This window comes from Haliaeetus albicilla, chromosome Z (assembly GCF_947461875.1).
Source record: "Haliaeetus albicilla chromosome Z, bHalAlb1.1, whole genome shotgun sequence".
Taxonomy (NCBI): Eukaryota; Metazoa; Chordata; class Aves; order Accipitriformes; family Accipitridae; genus Haliaeetus; species Haliaeetus albicilla.
This window is the reverse complement of record NC_091516.1, coordinates 33,930,006-33,944,311: the sequence shown is the minus strand read 5'-3', so window position 1 is coordinate 33,944,311 and position 14,306 is coordinate 33,930,006. Positions and strand designations below refer to the sequence as shown.

The window sequence follows — 14,306 nt, the reverse complement described above, 5'->3', positions numbered from 1 at the left end:
TTTTGTCTTCATCCTCTTTTCTCACTGTGCGCCGTGGCTGCTGGTTACAAGCTTCTAATAATGGAACAATAGTCTAATATTTATTACGCTGATATGTTATACGTATTTTTAAAAGAGAAACCTTAATAGAATAAGTCCACAGGCTTGCCTTTTTATTCAGCTGTTTTAGGAGTTACTTCAAGTTTTGAACTGTCAGTTCTGCCTTCTCATAATGCAGCTCTGAGAAATGAATTAATAGTTCTGGACTGCAGATAGGTTAAAGCGTAAGGCCTTATTCTTGCAAATGGACATACTGGTAAATATTTTAGCCTCTGTAAAGGCTGAGAGATCTGTGTTAGCTTATCTGCTTACAGAAACGGTGCCAAACTCATTAAGAACATTGCAGGCTACCCTCATTTTCATCTTTGCCAAAAGACAGAGGCAGAAAACAAACCTAAATAGCTGTGAAGATTTATGGATCTTTTCTTGTGTGATGTTACATTCATAAACAGCAAAGTTTGTGATCCATTGTTTGCATGGATTTTATGCTCAAAATACTTACAGTAATTACAGCATTTCTTTATTTCTTAATGAATTTCTTAATGTATGCATCAGCCATATGTCAGAATAATTTTTAATCAGAATAATCTAAATATTTTTGTTTACTATTAAGACTACTTCAGAAAAGCTATTCTTGTAAAAAATTGTTTGTTTTGCTCTGTTAAGCTGCATGGTAAGACTTACCATTTTCACTTTGTCAGCTAATGCGTGAGTCTTGCTGGTATGAATTCAATTTGCTGGAGCTGAATGCATTTCTTCTGTCTATTAGAAGCATATTCCCATATCCTTCTGATCTCTGAAAGAAGTAATTTATATGATCTAAAGAAAATGTAACAATTCTGTGTAAAATGCTTGAAAGCTGTTGACTTCCTTTCCTTGGCTGCTTTTCTTTGTCATTGCTCTGATTTTATAAATAACATTTTAAAGAAGATGTGGAATTATAATGCATAAACCTCAGGCAAAAGGTGCGTGTTTCTCTCTCACTTCTTTTTGGTACTTAATTCTAAAATGAAGTAACTCAGTAACTATACATGGAATTAAATTTTAAGTGATAGAACACTGTGGGGCATTTCTTGACATTTGTTTGTCCTCCTGCTAAGTGTATATCCAGTTTGTTTACAGTGAGGAACTAACATCTTAAAGGATGCTCTAAGCTGTACTATATATGCCTTTTTTTTCTTTATTGAGAATCATTTTAACTTACACTGTCACTTGGAGTTTTTATCAAATAGCATTCGGTTTCGTATGTTCATTGATAGGTGGGTTGTTTCTTTAGTTTTGTGTTGGTTTTTTTTTCAAACCATTGAGCTGTCTTTTGTTTTTCCAGTATTGCTGGCTTGTCATTATAAACTTTGTGCATTATGTAGAAAACTATTTTTTTGAATGCTAAAGACACTTCTATGGAGTATCATTAAGCTTTCCAACATTTTGACTATCAACACTTCCAATTAGTACAAAAGCTGTATTTACTCTTTCATCAATATGATCTCACTTACTTGTAAGTCTTTCCTAAAGTTAAGATTTTAAATACGAGTTTAAGGCTTTTAGTATTTAATCCAGCACTTGAAAGTGCATGACCATATGTGAAGTAGTCTTGTGTATCAGACAAGAGCAGCAGAGTGCAAGGACTGTATTTGAGTAAAGTAACACAGTGTTGTTGATCAGTCGAGACATGGCCCTGAAAATACTTTTTTTCACGGTTTTCTGTTAAATAAAAACTTCCTTTAGCTTTTTAGTGTGCTTTCATTTTCTTTTTCAGAGGCCGGGCTGTTGTTCAAATTGCCAACTCTATCGTCACTTAAATTTGAAATACCGTAGTGATGAGTGAATGAATCTTTTTCCAGGACAGAATGACTAAAAAGGAGATCTTGTGCAATTTTGCTCTTCGTCTTGACATTGCAACAGAATTTGTCTGTTACATTTTCTCATATGTCTTTGTGATATTTTGGATTCTTTTAAATCAAACACAATGAAATACCATGTACCAACTCTGAATTTAGAAATACACTCCTCTTACAGTAGTAAATAACTCTCTGGTTACATTCCTGGTAGTTCAAAATAGCTAATGTTGGTTTTTGTTGTACTGTCAGTCTCCTCTGAATTTCTCATCTAAGGCATCTTTTTAACAATAGAACTGTAGAGTTTCTCTTTTTTATGAAATAATCTTTGCTGATCGTATGCAGACTTGTCCTGCAGCGAGTGCCTGTTTTGTATTTAGTTGTCTCTTGAATTACTGAAATTTCTTTCTTCAAGGCCTGTGCAGCAGATCCTGAGAAGCATCAGGCTTATTGAGAGTAAAGGGAAGGAGATTATTTTGTCATCTCTATATTCACATTAACATGATTTTGAAGTGGTAGCTCTCATATCTATTTCCACAGAACACTGTGGATCTGAAAAAGAAGGAAAATGCTTTTCCTGCTGTACGCACACTGCAGTCAGATGTGTGATTATTATAGCTTGTGTAGACATGCTTGTGTTAGCTTTAATCTCCCTAGTTCATGTACCAGCAGTAGCAAAGCTGTGGTAACACAGTCCTCGATTAGGGGTATGCAGGCTCATTTTGTTGTACATTGGATGCTTACTCAAATTAATTGCCTACAGTGACGTCCATGTTTCTGTATTTTAACTGTTTTGTTACATGAGGCTAACAAAATCAAGTGTAATTTAAGTATATCCAACATACTGCGGTCGTATCTCCTAATTGCAGTGCAGATGCAGCCTGTAAGGCAGTGAGCCCTACCCCCTCATTCTTCTGAGAGACGATTAGAAAGGTCTGCTCTAGTTTGATAGTTTTAGGATGGCCCTTGATCAGAAATTTGCAGGAATCTGGAAATGCTCAAGCACACTATATGTAAATGAAATACTAAAAAGCTAAAATTCACAAAGGAAGCATAAAAAGAAGCCTTGCTCCTGCAGTCCAAGCCTTTGTGGAATCCTAGTGAAATCAATTCCTTAGTGCTCTGGTGTATTTTATGTGTAAGCCCTCATCCTGCAATCAGATCTTAATGAAGGAATTCTCCTTTCTCAGCATGTGTTAACTCCTATTAAAAAATCAACACAGTAATCCTTGGCTAAACAGAAGTGGGAAAGTGTTTGCAAAAAAAGAGGTAAAACCAGACGTGGTCAGAATCACAGCATTTGTCTGATTATCAGACTGGTAAGCCAGCAGAAAGGTAAATACACTTATGGGAAAGGACTTCTCCGTGTAGCTCATTTCTAAAACCTCCCTGTAAGAAACATGTTTAAAAGGTGGAGCCTGCTGTTAGGAGCAATTGTTAGTGGTGCGCAGGAACGGACAGCTTGTCAGGATATTGGCATTTGGCACATACTGCTCATATTGTGAGGTACTTCTGTAAATTCATTAAACTAGAGTTTCTTCCAGGTATTTTAAGAATAGCAATTCAAAAGGCCTTTTACACACTTTTCACTCAGGATAGGAGTTCTTATTTTTGTTGGACATTTTTGCAAAAGCTGCAGAAGATCTTTAGTAAAAGTAGGAGCATTGAGGAAGCAAGTGATTCTGTTACTCCAAATCCTGTTTAGCAGCAAGATGCTAAATTATTTTAGTTCTTTGACCTGTGCAAATATATTTCTTTTCATTTTGATCCTCCCTTTGTATTTGAGGATTTTGGATTACTCTTTGTGTAGTGCTTTTATACTTTCAAAAGTGATGTAAATTTATGTGAAGAAGCTGGTGTGCAAGAAGGTAGCGTGTCAGTTTGAGTACTGCAGCCATTCTGCCCAGACTGTGATGCGGATGTTGTTTGTGTACACTGAGAGCTCAGTGTAAGTCAATAATTAGACCGGATCTAAGGGACAGATGCCATCGAGGGAAAAATTCTGGCTGTGTATTCCGACTGTTAACCCCCAGTGGACTGGTTCAGTGAGCTAACTCAGAAGAAAACTTTTCCTTCTAAGCAACCTGGTGGCAGCTAGCCATTAAATCAGTTTACAAGTAGTGTGAAATTATAGCTTGGAGCTGTAGTGTGACATGTTTAATCTAGCAATGCCAGTTTCAACACATTCCCTAGATATCGTATCCTCTCAGTTCTCTGTTCTGCTTCCTCCTTTGAGCTCAGTCCTCCCCCCACAGACATTAGCACTCATTCTCAGGGCAGAGGGAAGTAAACCACCAAAGCAGCTTTTTTTTTTCTTTTTTTTCTTTTTTAAAATTTATTTAGTGTGTGTGCTAGGATACCTGTTAGAGTTTATGATTCACACAAATCCACCTAGACACAGCACAGGGAGTAACACAGTGGTGAGGACAGATGCAGGGGAGTTGTGGCAAGCTGGGGCTCCCTCCACTCCCAAAGTGTTGGCCTGAACACTTTCCCAGGACTGCCTTTCTGTGAAGCAGTTTTCCCCATAGTGTATTTTGCATCCAGTTGAGGTGGCGTTGCACTTGCTTCTCCACACTATTTCTCTTTGTGGGCCAGTTTAGTCACTTCTTAAAAACGCACAGCATTACTCTGAATTTTATCCTTTGGCTTGTTTTCAGGAGATCCTTTGGTAAATGCTGGGAGGTACAGAATTTTCTAAGCAGGTAATGCACTTCCCAGCTAGTACTGCAGCTACTGTGCCTGCAAGATGGGACTGTTAGAAATTCAATAAGCAAGTTTGGTGCCTTGCTGCTGCTGCGAGAGTAAGGAAGTAGGTGCCTGACTTGCTCAGGAGTTACTCCGCATGTCTCTGGTGGCACCTGACCTGTAAATGTTTAAGCCAAACCATTCACATCAGGCAGCTGTTTTACTGAAATGTGTATTTAGCAAATGTACACTTTTTGGTGTTGTCTGCCTCCATCCCCTGATATATTGCTGTACATAGGTGAGCACTGAGAATGTGAGTGTTGAATAGATAGACGTGGGGACTCCTTTCATGGCATACTTTACCATGTATTTTCAAGATGCAAGTAATGATTTCTAAGTGCTAGTCATGGGGGATTTTTTTTTTAAGCATAAAGTGATTTTTTTTTTTTCTCCCTTGCTCTCTGGAAAAGGAGATACAATTTTTCTTTATCAGAAATTATGCCTTGAAATTACAGGTTTATATGCAGGTGATCTGTTTTGGTATTTAAGTAATATATCTGTTCCAGGCAACTAGTTTGCAAAAAATAAAATCTTTCCTTTTAGGTTTGAATTTTAATCCTTGTATTTTACAAGGATATTTTTTCAGCAGGAGGAAGAAAAGTATTGCTGTGGTGCTGCAAGGCCTCAATTTTTATTGACCAGTTACCGCAAGCACAGCAATTTACAGCAGCCGCACAGTTGGTGTTTAAAGTTCACTGGGGCTACAGCTCCCCCGGCCATAAAAATAATTTATATCTATGTGAATACTGTTGGCATTTTTTTCCCTTCAGCTTAACGAAGAAAGCCAGGGCAAACATAAGGTGCCTCCTGCCTGCATGCATGCAGGTTTGGAGGGGGCAGCCGGGGTGGGGATGGACATGCGAACAGGGATGTCAAGGTGGCGGCTGCGCTGGTGCTCCTGCGGACAGCAGTGGGCTGCCACCTCGCCTCCTCACATCCCTCCAGCGTCTGTTGCCTGCAGGCTTTAATTGCACGCCACTGCTGTGGAAATCATCGTTTTACAGAAAGATGGGAAGTGCCTGTGTTTCAGCATGAGCATGCTTTGCTGTTTGATTTAACGTAGGTGCTATGAGGTGCTGAGGGATTTATGGCTTAGTGGGGGGGGGGGGGGCGGTATTCGGAGTGCCACAGGTGGGGTCTGTTGCCAAAAGGAGGTGGGTCTTTTCTCTGTGCGTGGGTGCAAGTCAGGCTCCTGCTATATTGCAAAGTCATCAAACAGGTAGCTTTCCTGTGAACACTTAGTTTGAGAAAGAACAGTAAAGAGCTGCAGATTATGGGAACACTGCTGAGCAAAAAGCCTCAATCTTTGTATGTCTTGTTGCTTAACACCAGAGAAATAATAATATCTAGTTCAGTAATACTTAAAAGAAGATTTGGTTCACTTTAAACCATTTAAAGTTGTTCTGTTGACAGGTAATATTTCCAACGTTCAGCAGAAAAGTGTATGTTTATAAAAGCTTTAAATTTTCTTGCATTTCAGATCGCCTTTATTTTGCAATTCTCTGCCAAAAACCAAAGAGTGGAGCTGCAAATACCCATTATTTCTGCATAGATGATGAACTTGTATATGAGAAGTAAGTACAGACTTATTTTTTCCTGTTTTTTACAGAAATAAATTAGTCAGAACAACAGCAATGAGGAACCAGTCTAATTGACATTCTGTTTTCAAATGTAGCTGAGGGAAACATACTATTCCCATTATAGAACTAATTACATGAGTTTGGTCCTCTCAGATTTATCTGCCATGATGATTTATATGTCTTAGAATGGTTTCCTGGCTTCCCATCAGGATTTCTTAAAAATCTTTTCAAAGCAGAAGCTTTCACTGTACCCATTCTTGTTAGAAGACAGTAGCATGATGCAAAAATATATATTCAGAAGTGCGCACTGGACTGCTGAGCTGAAGGGGATGTCTTTGGTTCCTCACGTATTAAGTGGAATCTTAAGTCTAAACTTCTGAGAATAAGAGAAGAAACTGGCAAAATCAATTCAAGCCTTTATGAGCTGACAATGGATATATTATTTCCGCTATAGTGAACAGTGTATGCCTTTGTATGTGATCTGGAATGCTACTAATTCTTTAAATATTTTTGACCAAGGGTGTGCTTACTGTTTTTGAAGGTACTAATCAATCTTTATTCTCTGTGTTCACTTTTCTCTGCAATATTAATTGCCTTCTTTTAAAGTAAAGCTTTTGGGTTTCTCTTAAAATAGAGTTTCTAAACTGATGTCACAGAGTGATAAGGTAGTGAGAATTTTTTGAAACCTTGAGTATTCCAGTTTGGTTTTGAATGGTGATGTGTGTGGAAAACAAAGCAGAAAGGTTGAGTCCCTGTTTAAACATGACAATACTGCTTCCTCCAACAAATTATGTATGTAAGAAGGCATTCTCGTTTTTAAAATGATGCACATATATCACATATGTATTATTACTCCTTGCTTTGTGCATCTGATTAAAAAAAAAAAGCAGTTACAGAGGTCATGTACAATTTTTCCCCTTTTTCCTACCAGCTTCTATGCAGACTTTGGACCACTCAATCTGGCAATGGTCTACAGATACTGCTGCAAGCTAAATAAGAAATTAAAGGTAACACTTGGGGTTTTTATTCAATATTCTTGACTTTTTAAAGAACAAAAACAAATGGGCTTTTTTTGTTCAGTTGCTTTCCTGGGTTCCTAATCGAGCTAAGTTTTGAATATAAATGCTAAATTTTATCAAGGCAAATTTAGGGAGGAGGAGGATCAGGAGAGAAAAAACACTTACTTTTAAGATCCAGAAGATGCACCCCTGTGGCAGTAACTAATGTTAAGCTCCTAAAAGATAAGTTGGTAAATGGGTACAGACTTCTTTAAATGAAAAGCTCCCGTCCTGGAATTCAGTTTTCTTGGCAATCTGCGAGCATTGAGTGAGCTTGAGGGAGCAATGCAACACATTTTTATTTGAGATGTTTTTTGTTTGATTTGGGTTTATCTTCTGGTCCTGACATACCTGGTAAGAAGCAACATTTGATCTTTGATAGTGTTCATGGCATTGTCCTGAAGGAGACTGCCATGCCTCTACTGCCAATTAGCTTCTCTGAGGGGTGCTTAGTAATTTTGGGGATTGGGATCTCGATAGAGCATAGTGTCTTTAAAACAGAGAGTTCTGATATTAGTTAACATGAATGACTTCAAATTAGTTGACCTCTAACAGATGTTGGAATGTAAAACCTGTTAGGCAGATAAAAAAGCTTATTAGCATTAATGTGAATCACAGTTTGCCTCTTCAAAACTGCTTAGATCTTGAAACTGCCACTGAACTGTGAAAATTGGGAAGTATGCAGAACATTATAGTTTAACAGAGATTGGGGTTTTTTTTCATTCCTTGATGTCTGTCACTGGTATTAGTTTGCATAATTCAGACTTCCTTTGTCCCTGTGGCACTACAAACAGGTTTGCTGGAGACAAGATTCTCTGATTTTTGTTTACAGGGTGCTCTGAAGCAACACAAGTCTATATTACAATCCCTTTGAATATCTTGGGTTTGATATTGGAGAGGTGCTTTAGGATTGCTGAGAACATACTACTGCTAGTGATCTGGGGTTTATTTGTCTTGAGTGCATTGAATAGTATCTGAGCAAGTAACATTGCTATTTAAATAGTGACATTTTATGATAGCTTAGCAGTTGATCAAAGTATACAGTTTCAAGCGCATCAAAATTTGTTTCAAGGGCCAGTTAGGAGATAGTGTTTGCTGCCACCACAGATGTAAGTGTCCTTTCTCTTGGCAATGCCATTCCACCCCCTTTCTAAGGTAACTGGAGAAACTATATGCCAAGCCGAGATGAAATTTTAAAGTTATTTATGATAAAGTTTAGAAATACTTTAAAAATATTTTAATCTAAGCATGTATTTTCCAGTGGTTCTGATCCTTAGAAACAACTACTAGTTGATTTATCTAGAGTCAGGTTTTCTTTAAGAATAAAAAAAGTCTAAATTCTGTTTTCAAAACTATTGTGACTTTAACATGCCTGTGATGTTTTTGAGAATGCCACTTTATATTTACTTCTCAAAAATGCCTATTGTTACATAGGGCTTGAAGTTAGAAATACTAAATGCATTTAAGGAGAAAAAGAAATACTACTGTAATTTGTATCAAAAATTATTTAGGCTGGACACTGGGAAAAATACTGGAACAATCTAGGTAGGAATGCAATAGAGTATTCCAAAGCTTTTGAGGGACTAGTCTACAGTATACTTGGTCCTCTGAATACAGGTGGCTGAAAGTAGGTGAACAGACCCTTGCATTCCTCTAATTTTATAAAAGAAAGCATGAAAAGTCTAAAATGCAAAATCATAATCTTGTTCATTTCTTGATACAGTCATTTTCATTGATAAGGAAGAAAATAATTCATTATACTGGCTTTGATCAGAAAAAACAAGCAAATGCTGCATTCCTCATAGGCTCCTACGCAGTAAGTATTTAAATTTTTACATTGCATCAGCTTCCTAAATGTATTCATTTTTTCATACTCAATTTTTAAGACAGCAAGATAAAAACAATTCTTTTCTCTTGAATAATCTTTCTACTAATGTATTTTATAGTAAGGTACCACATACTAAGACAGTTTTTAAAATATAGTAGGTATGTGAATGGAGTTGAATGGTTTTGGTTTTTTTCCTCTCTACTGCAATCTATGCTCCTAAGAAGTAAGAGCACCACTGAAAAAAAAAATCCTTATGAATATTTTAATTTAGAAAAAAGACTGCTTCTTGATGTTTTTCCTTTCCCCCACCCACACATACTCTCTTTTTTTCTTTCTTAAAATAGAGAAATATTATCTTGCACTAAGTACAGTATATCATTTGCCATTGCATGCACATTTAAATATACCTTTTCTTCCCCAGCTGCTTCCTTTCTAATGTAAGGTGGTCTCTTCAGTTAACCTAGGAGAAGGAGTGAGATCATGTGGTAGGCTTAGAGCTAGTATAAAGCCTGGGAATATACCAGGTGGCTGGAAGTGTACTGAGCCAGGTGCCTGACTGCAGAGGGGAAGATGACATCACAGCTGCATGTGTTTGGTACACAAAAGTGTAGTCAAGGAATAAAATGCTGAATGCTTCAGAATGGAAGATGTGATGTACCATATTCAGGTTCTGCTTTGACTTGTAACACACTTTGATTGTAACCATCTCTCTTGTTTACTGAGTAATAAAATGAAGTGAGAACTTATGCATTTTTTGATGTTAGAGATTTGAGGGGTCAAAGTTCATACAGCCTTAAGTCATTCCTATTTATTAGCTGCAAGCCTATACAGTACTTGCTGTGATGCTGGTAGTCTCCTTGCTACCTCTCTACATCATGCAGGAGGTCCATTTCCTGCTCCCCAGGTTTTCTCAGTTGTCTATTTTCTACAGTACTTACTACAAATTAGAACTAGATTTCAAAATACATCACCCTTGATATTTGAAACACAGGCGCTTAGGAATGTTGCTGTAGACCTTTGCGTTCTTAAACCACTTGGAAACTGGCAACATGACTTACTAAACCTGTTTGCAGTTAAGTCATTATGTTAACAAAACAGCTGCAGCTTTTAGGAAAACTTCTTCCTAGTGACTTGATCATAATGGAGGCCCAGAAAGCGAGAGGGGACTGGTTTCAGTTATCAGCCGTTATTTGGAAGGAACTGGGTTTTGTTTTTCCCTAAACTTTTGTTCTGAATATATGTAGTAGTGTTGCGCAGTGCTGCAGCTGACATTTTGAGCAGAATCCACATTACGGAAAATTAACTAAGGGCAAAACAATCTAATATGAAAATACTGTGGTTGACTATGTAAAAGTATACAAAAAACCTAACACAAATCTTATTTCTGATCATTCAGTAGCCCTGCCATGTTGCAATAACAACATGCAATTGAAGAGGAATGCTTGGACAGACTTGAATAAAGCTCTAAGATTAATATGGATGGATCATGACAGTCCAAAGCCTGATAATTAAAAATGGAGGCTGTTGGACAGAGGAGTAGGCAGTTTTTGCTTCAAAGAACTGCAGTGAAGGAGGTAGGAATTACGGAGTACAGAAAGAATGGTAACACAGATCCAGCTGAAGTATGACACGAGATCATGACTGACTAGCCATGCATGTGGGAGGGCTAGTTGCAGACAGCTGGTGTATGGCAAGAAAAGGCTAGTCCAAACCACTGCTAATTTTCAGAGTTCAGAGACTTGTGCTTAGGTTATTGCATTGTATAGGTTGACTAGTTCAGCAGTTTCCCTTAAAGACCCATGGCAAAGTGAAGGACTATGTGAATATCATCCCCTCCTTGAATGGGAGCATGTCTGTTTTGCCGAATCATAAGTCGTAGGTGGTGAGGTAGCTCTAGCAAGATGCTGATTTTTTTTGCAGTGCAACAGACTTCTGCTTTGGTACTGCTTTTTCTATAAAGTAGGGTATGGTTTCTTCCCAGATTGATGTGGGAGGGATTCCAGTGAAGGAAGATCACAGAAGAAAGACTGTGCCCCTGAGGCTTACTTTTTTTCCTTGGCGCCCTTTGATGATCTTTCATGAAGAGGCAGGCTTAATTACAGCACTCACTCCTGAAGTGTTCAAAAATATACATCCCACATTTCCGCTTTCTGCAGGGAGAATTGAATTGTTCTCTGTGGGGTGAGCCATAGTATAAGATCTGTACAGAATGCATGATAAATATACGTCTGTAAGCATATTTCCTGATTGGAAGGAAATATATCGAGGCCTTTTTTATTTAAAACTTAAATAAAGTGGGCTTAAGCATCTACCTACTTCTTCAGTTCGGAGTGCTTTGCTTTTTGATGAAGAAGGATCCATCCAGCTCTTCGTCAAAACTTTAAGAAGCTCTTCTGTAATTTAAGTTAATCAGACCATGTCTGGTTGGTAATGCTCTTTGTTGCTTGAACTGAGTATCATCATTTAATTTCTGATCCCATACAGTCTAAGTGGTAGATTGCCACTGTATTTTGTTTTCTGTGGGTTGAATGTGTTTTCTTGTTTGATTTTGGTTTTTTAGCTTCATGGTGGGTTCCCATTTCAACGGTTTACCTTAGGTTGAAGATGGCAGTGCGTCAGGTTGGAGGAGTTCAGGTGGGAAGAGCAAGGAAGGAGAAAGGGAAAGTAGCCTTCACAGAGTTAGTCATGAAAATAGTGCTTGTCTGCATGTGTTGTAAGGCCTCTGATAACTTAAGCATAGTTTTGGGTGCAAGGTGCTCTGTAGATGCAGGTGTTTTAAGTTACTTCTTAGAAATAAGTCTGCCACATTTTCAGGAATAGCACAGACACAGTTAAGTGTGTGCTTTCTGCTTTTGTTCTTTTTTTTTTAAATGCAGTCACGTTTTAACTATAAAACTATAATGAACTGTATATAACTAGTTCTTCTCTGGAACTTGTGTGTCCTCATAAACATTCAATATTTTTATGCTAGCAACTTCCAAGCCTTTCATTTTAAGGGCTTGTTGACCTTAAATTTGTATTCTTCAACAGAGTATTACTTAACTTCTGCTTAAAGCAATTGGGATGTATTAGCATGGTTTATCATTCATCACCTTTTGTTTATATATATGTGTGTGTGTATATATCATGTGGGGATATGCTCATTTTGACTACTAAGGGAATCAGGAAAGCCTTGAAGTGTAAGGGCAGCTGTTAGTGTTCTGGTTTACAAGCAAAGTCTGCTCCCAGTCTTTTCTTCACAGTTGGTGTGTTTCAGTATTTTCCCCTCTCACCTGCATCTAACTTCTCTTTCTTTCCTCTTCAGTGGAGATAGTTTCTGAACTCTCCAGGCTACACACTTCTTTCTCCCCTCTCCTGCATCTGCTGCTTCCTTCCAGGTGTACTTTGATGTGACAGCACAGCCTAATTCAAGCTACAGGGCTCTTCAGTATAAGATGGTCTTAACAGTGAAGAACAAAGTTTTCAAATACATTTATATATATATGTAGCTTTAGAATAAAATATGATTTTTTTTTTTAGAGTAAATCTTAACAATTTAGATCTTAATACCTTTATTGTTCATCTTTCATCTATTTTAATTCTGTATTTTGTTTCATTTTTACAGATGATATACTGTATAATGAGAATAATACTCTTCTGTGTAGATTAGCATAGATTTGGCAAGTTCAGCCACACAAAGGGTAGCCAGAATTCCATGTGTTGGGGTTGAATGTTTATACTTAATTTGGGCGGAGGGGGTGAGGGGAAAGAAGGGGGGGGCGGGAGGGAAACCCCACCTTTGTTCTTCACTTTTTAAAGAAAAATTGCTTTTCCTTGGAAGCTATCTTCACTGTTCAGGCCTTACCACTCTACCAAAGCAGCAGTGATCTGAGTTGATCTCTACAGTGGCTTCTCTTGATTTTCACCAGGACTTGGCTGTGGGTGAGGAAAGTCTGCTTCTTCCATCATTGCTCCTTCTATGTTAAGAAAGAAAATGTACCCTCTGTGCCCTACCAACCCAATTCCCAAGCTCCCCCCTCTCCCCTTGGCTGCATTAACTTAGTAACAGTGTTTTTTTTCTCAGGCCTGGCACTAATTATGTACTTGGAGGGTGACCCTCCGAGGGTACCACCCCATGAACTGCTGTAATTCAGGTCACCTTCTCCAGGACTCATCTCTGTACTTTGTCTATTTTCTCATCTTCTTTCTTCAGGGTAAGCAGCGTTTCCTTCATCTGTTCTGATCTGTAGTACTGTTTTTTTTGCCTTTTCAATTTGTTAGTGTCCTTCCTACCTGTGGGCCTAATACTGGGTAGAAGCTGGAGGTTGCAGAAGCAATTAGCACCAGTCTGTGTGATGTTAACTGCTCTGTTCTTACCGTGGCATTTGCAGAATTATCTCTGGCTAAGCCGTGGAAAAGCAGGCGAACCTGTTTGTTTAGTGGTCCAGGCTGAGTGGTGGTAAATGGGTAACTGCTGCAGTGCTCAAATTACGGGTGGGTAAACCGTCTTTGCCCTCAGCTATGTTTTGGTGAGAGGTGCTTGTGCTTGACAAGCGAGTGGCAGAGGCGAGATGGTCAAAGTACTGGCCCTTCATTTAAGCAAAAGTTGCCTGGAGTCTTTTTGGCTTTCTCTGTGTTTGTGTCCTCTAAAAAGCTACCTTCTCTGAACTGTATTTGGGAAATCATGATTAGTCTTCATGATGGCAGCTTTTCCAGCTGTTTGTTACTAGGTTCTTCCTCACGATGTTCTTACCAGACTGCTTGTCTCCCTAGGAGAAAAGTTGCTCTTTGGGGGTCCCTCACTATAGTACTAGCTTGCTTTCTTAGCTTTCGTGAAGTACTGATGTGCCCAGCCCAGACAGTTCCCAGCTAATAGGGTTTTCTATATCTCTCCTCCGCTGTTTAAAAGCTAATTGGAGGTTTCTTGCTTTTGTTTATGATGAACAGAGTTACCAGAGACAGGCAGTTATTTCCTCTCTGCCACTTTTATCCACGTAATGACTGTGTTTCTGCTAATGAAGGGACTGTTGGCCACATGTGCATTTCTTCAGTACACCACAAATCCATACAGGAAGCTTTTCATTCTAATATATTTCTATCTTAATTTTGCTGTATTTAACCTTTTCTTCTAAGGAATATTGCTACAAAATTTAATGTATTAACTGACTAGTATATCCAATGTAGGTTTTAATGAAATGAAGTATTTAATGCTTTTAAGCTCTAGTAAAATTAGGCA

General features: G+C 38.2%; 1 protein-coding gene across 10 annotated transcripts in view; it reads left to right on the top strand.

Annotated features, from left to right (window-relative positions):
- The window catches only part of CDC14B (cell division cycle 14B), a 48,650-nt gene that overhangs the window by 1,993 nt on the left and 32,351 nt on the right, over nt 1–14,306 (top strand). For all 10 annotated transcript variants that reach the window (XR_011323148.1, XR_011323147.1, XR_011323146.1 and 7 more), the window contains exons 2-4: nt 6,106–6,199; nt 7,137–7,212; nt 8,987–9,079. Coding sequence is in view for 6 of the 10 variants with exons in the window: in XM_069775921.1 (XP_069632022.1) it covers nt 6,106–6,199; nt 7,137–7,212; nt 8,987–9,079 (263 nt within the window). In the remaining 4 variants the exon portion in view is untranslated. The remainder of the gene's footprint in view (nt 1–6,105; nt 6,200–7,136; nt 7,213–8,986; nt 9,080–14,306) is intronic.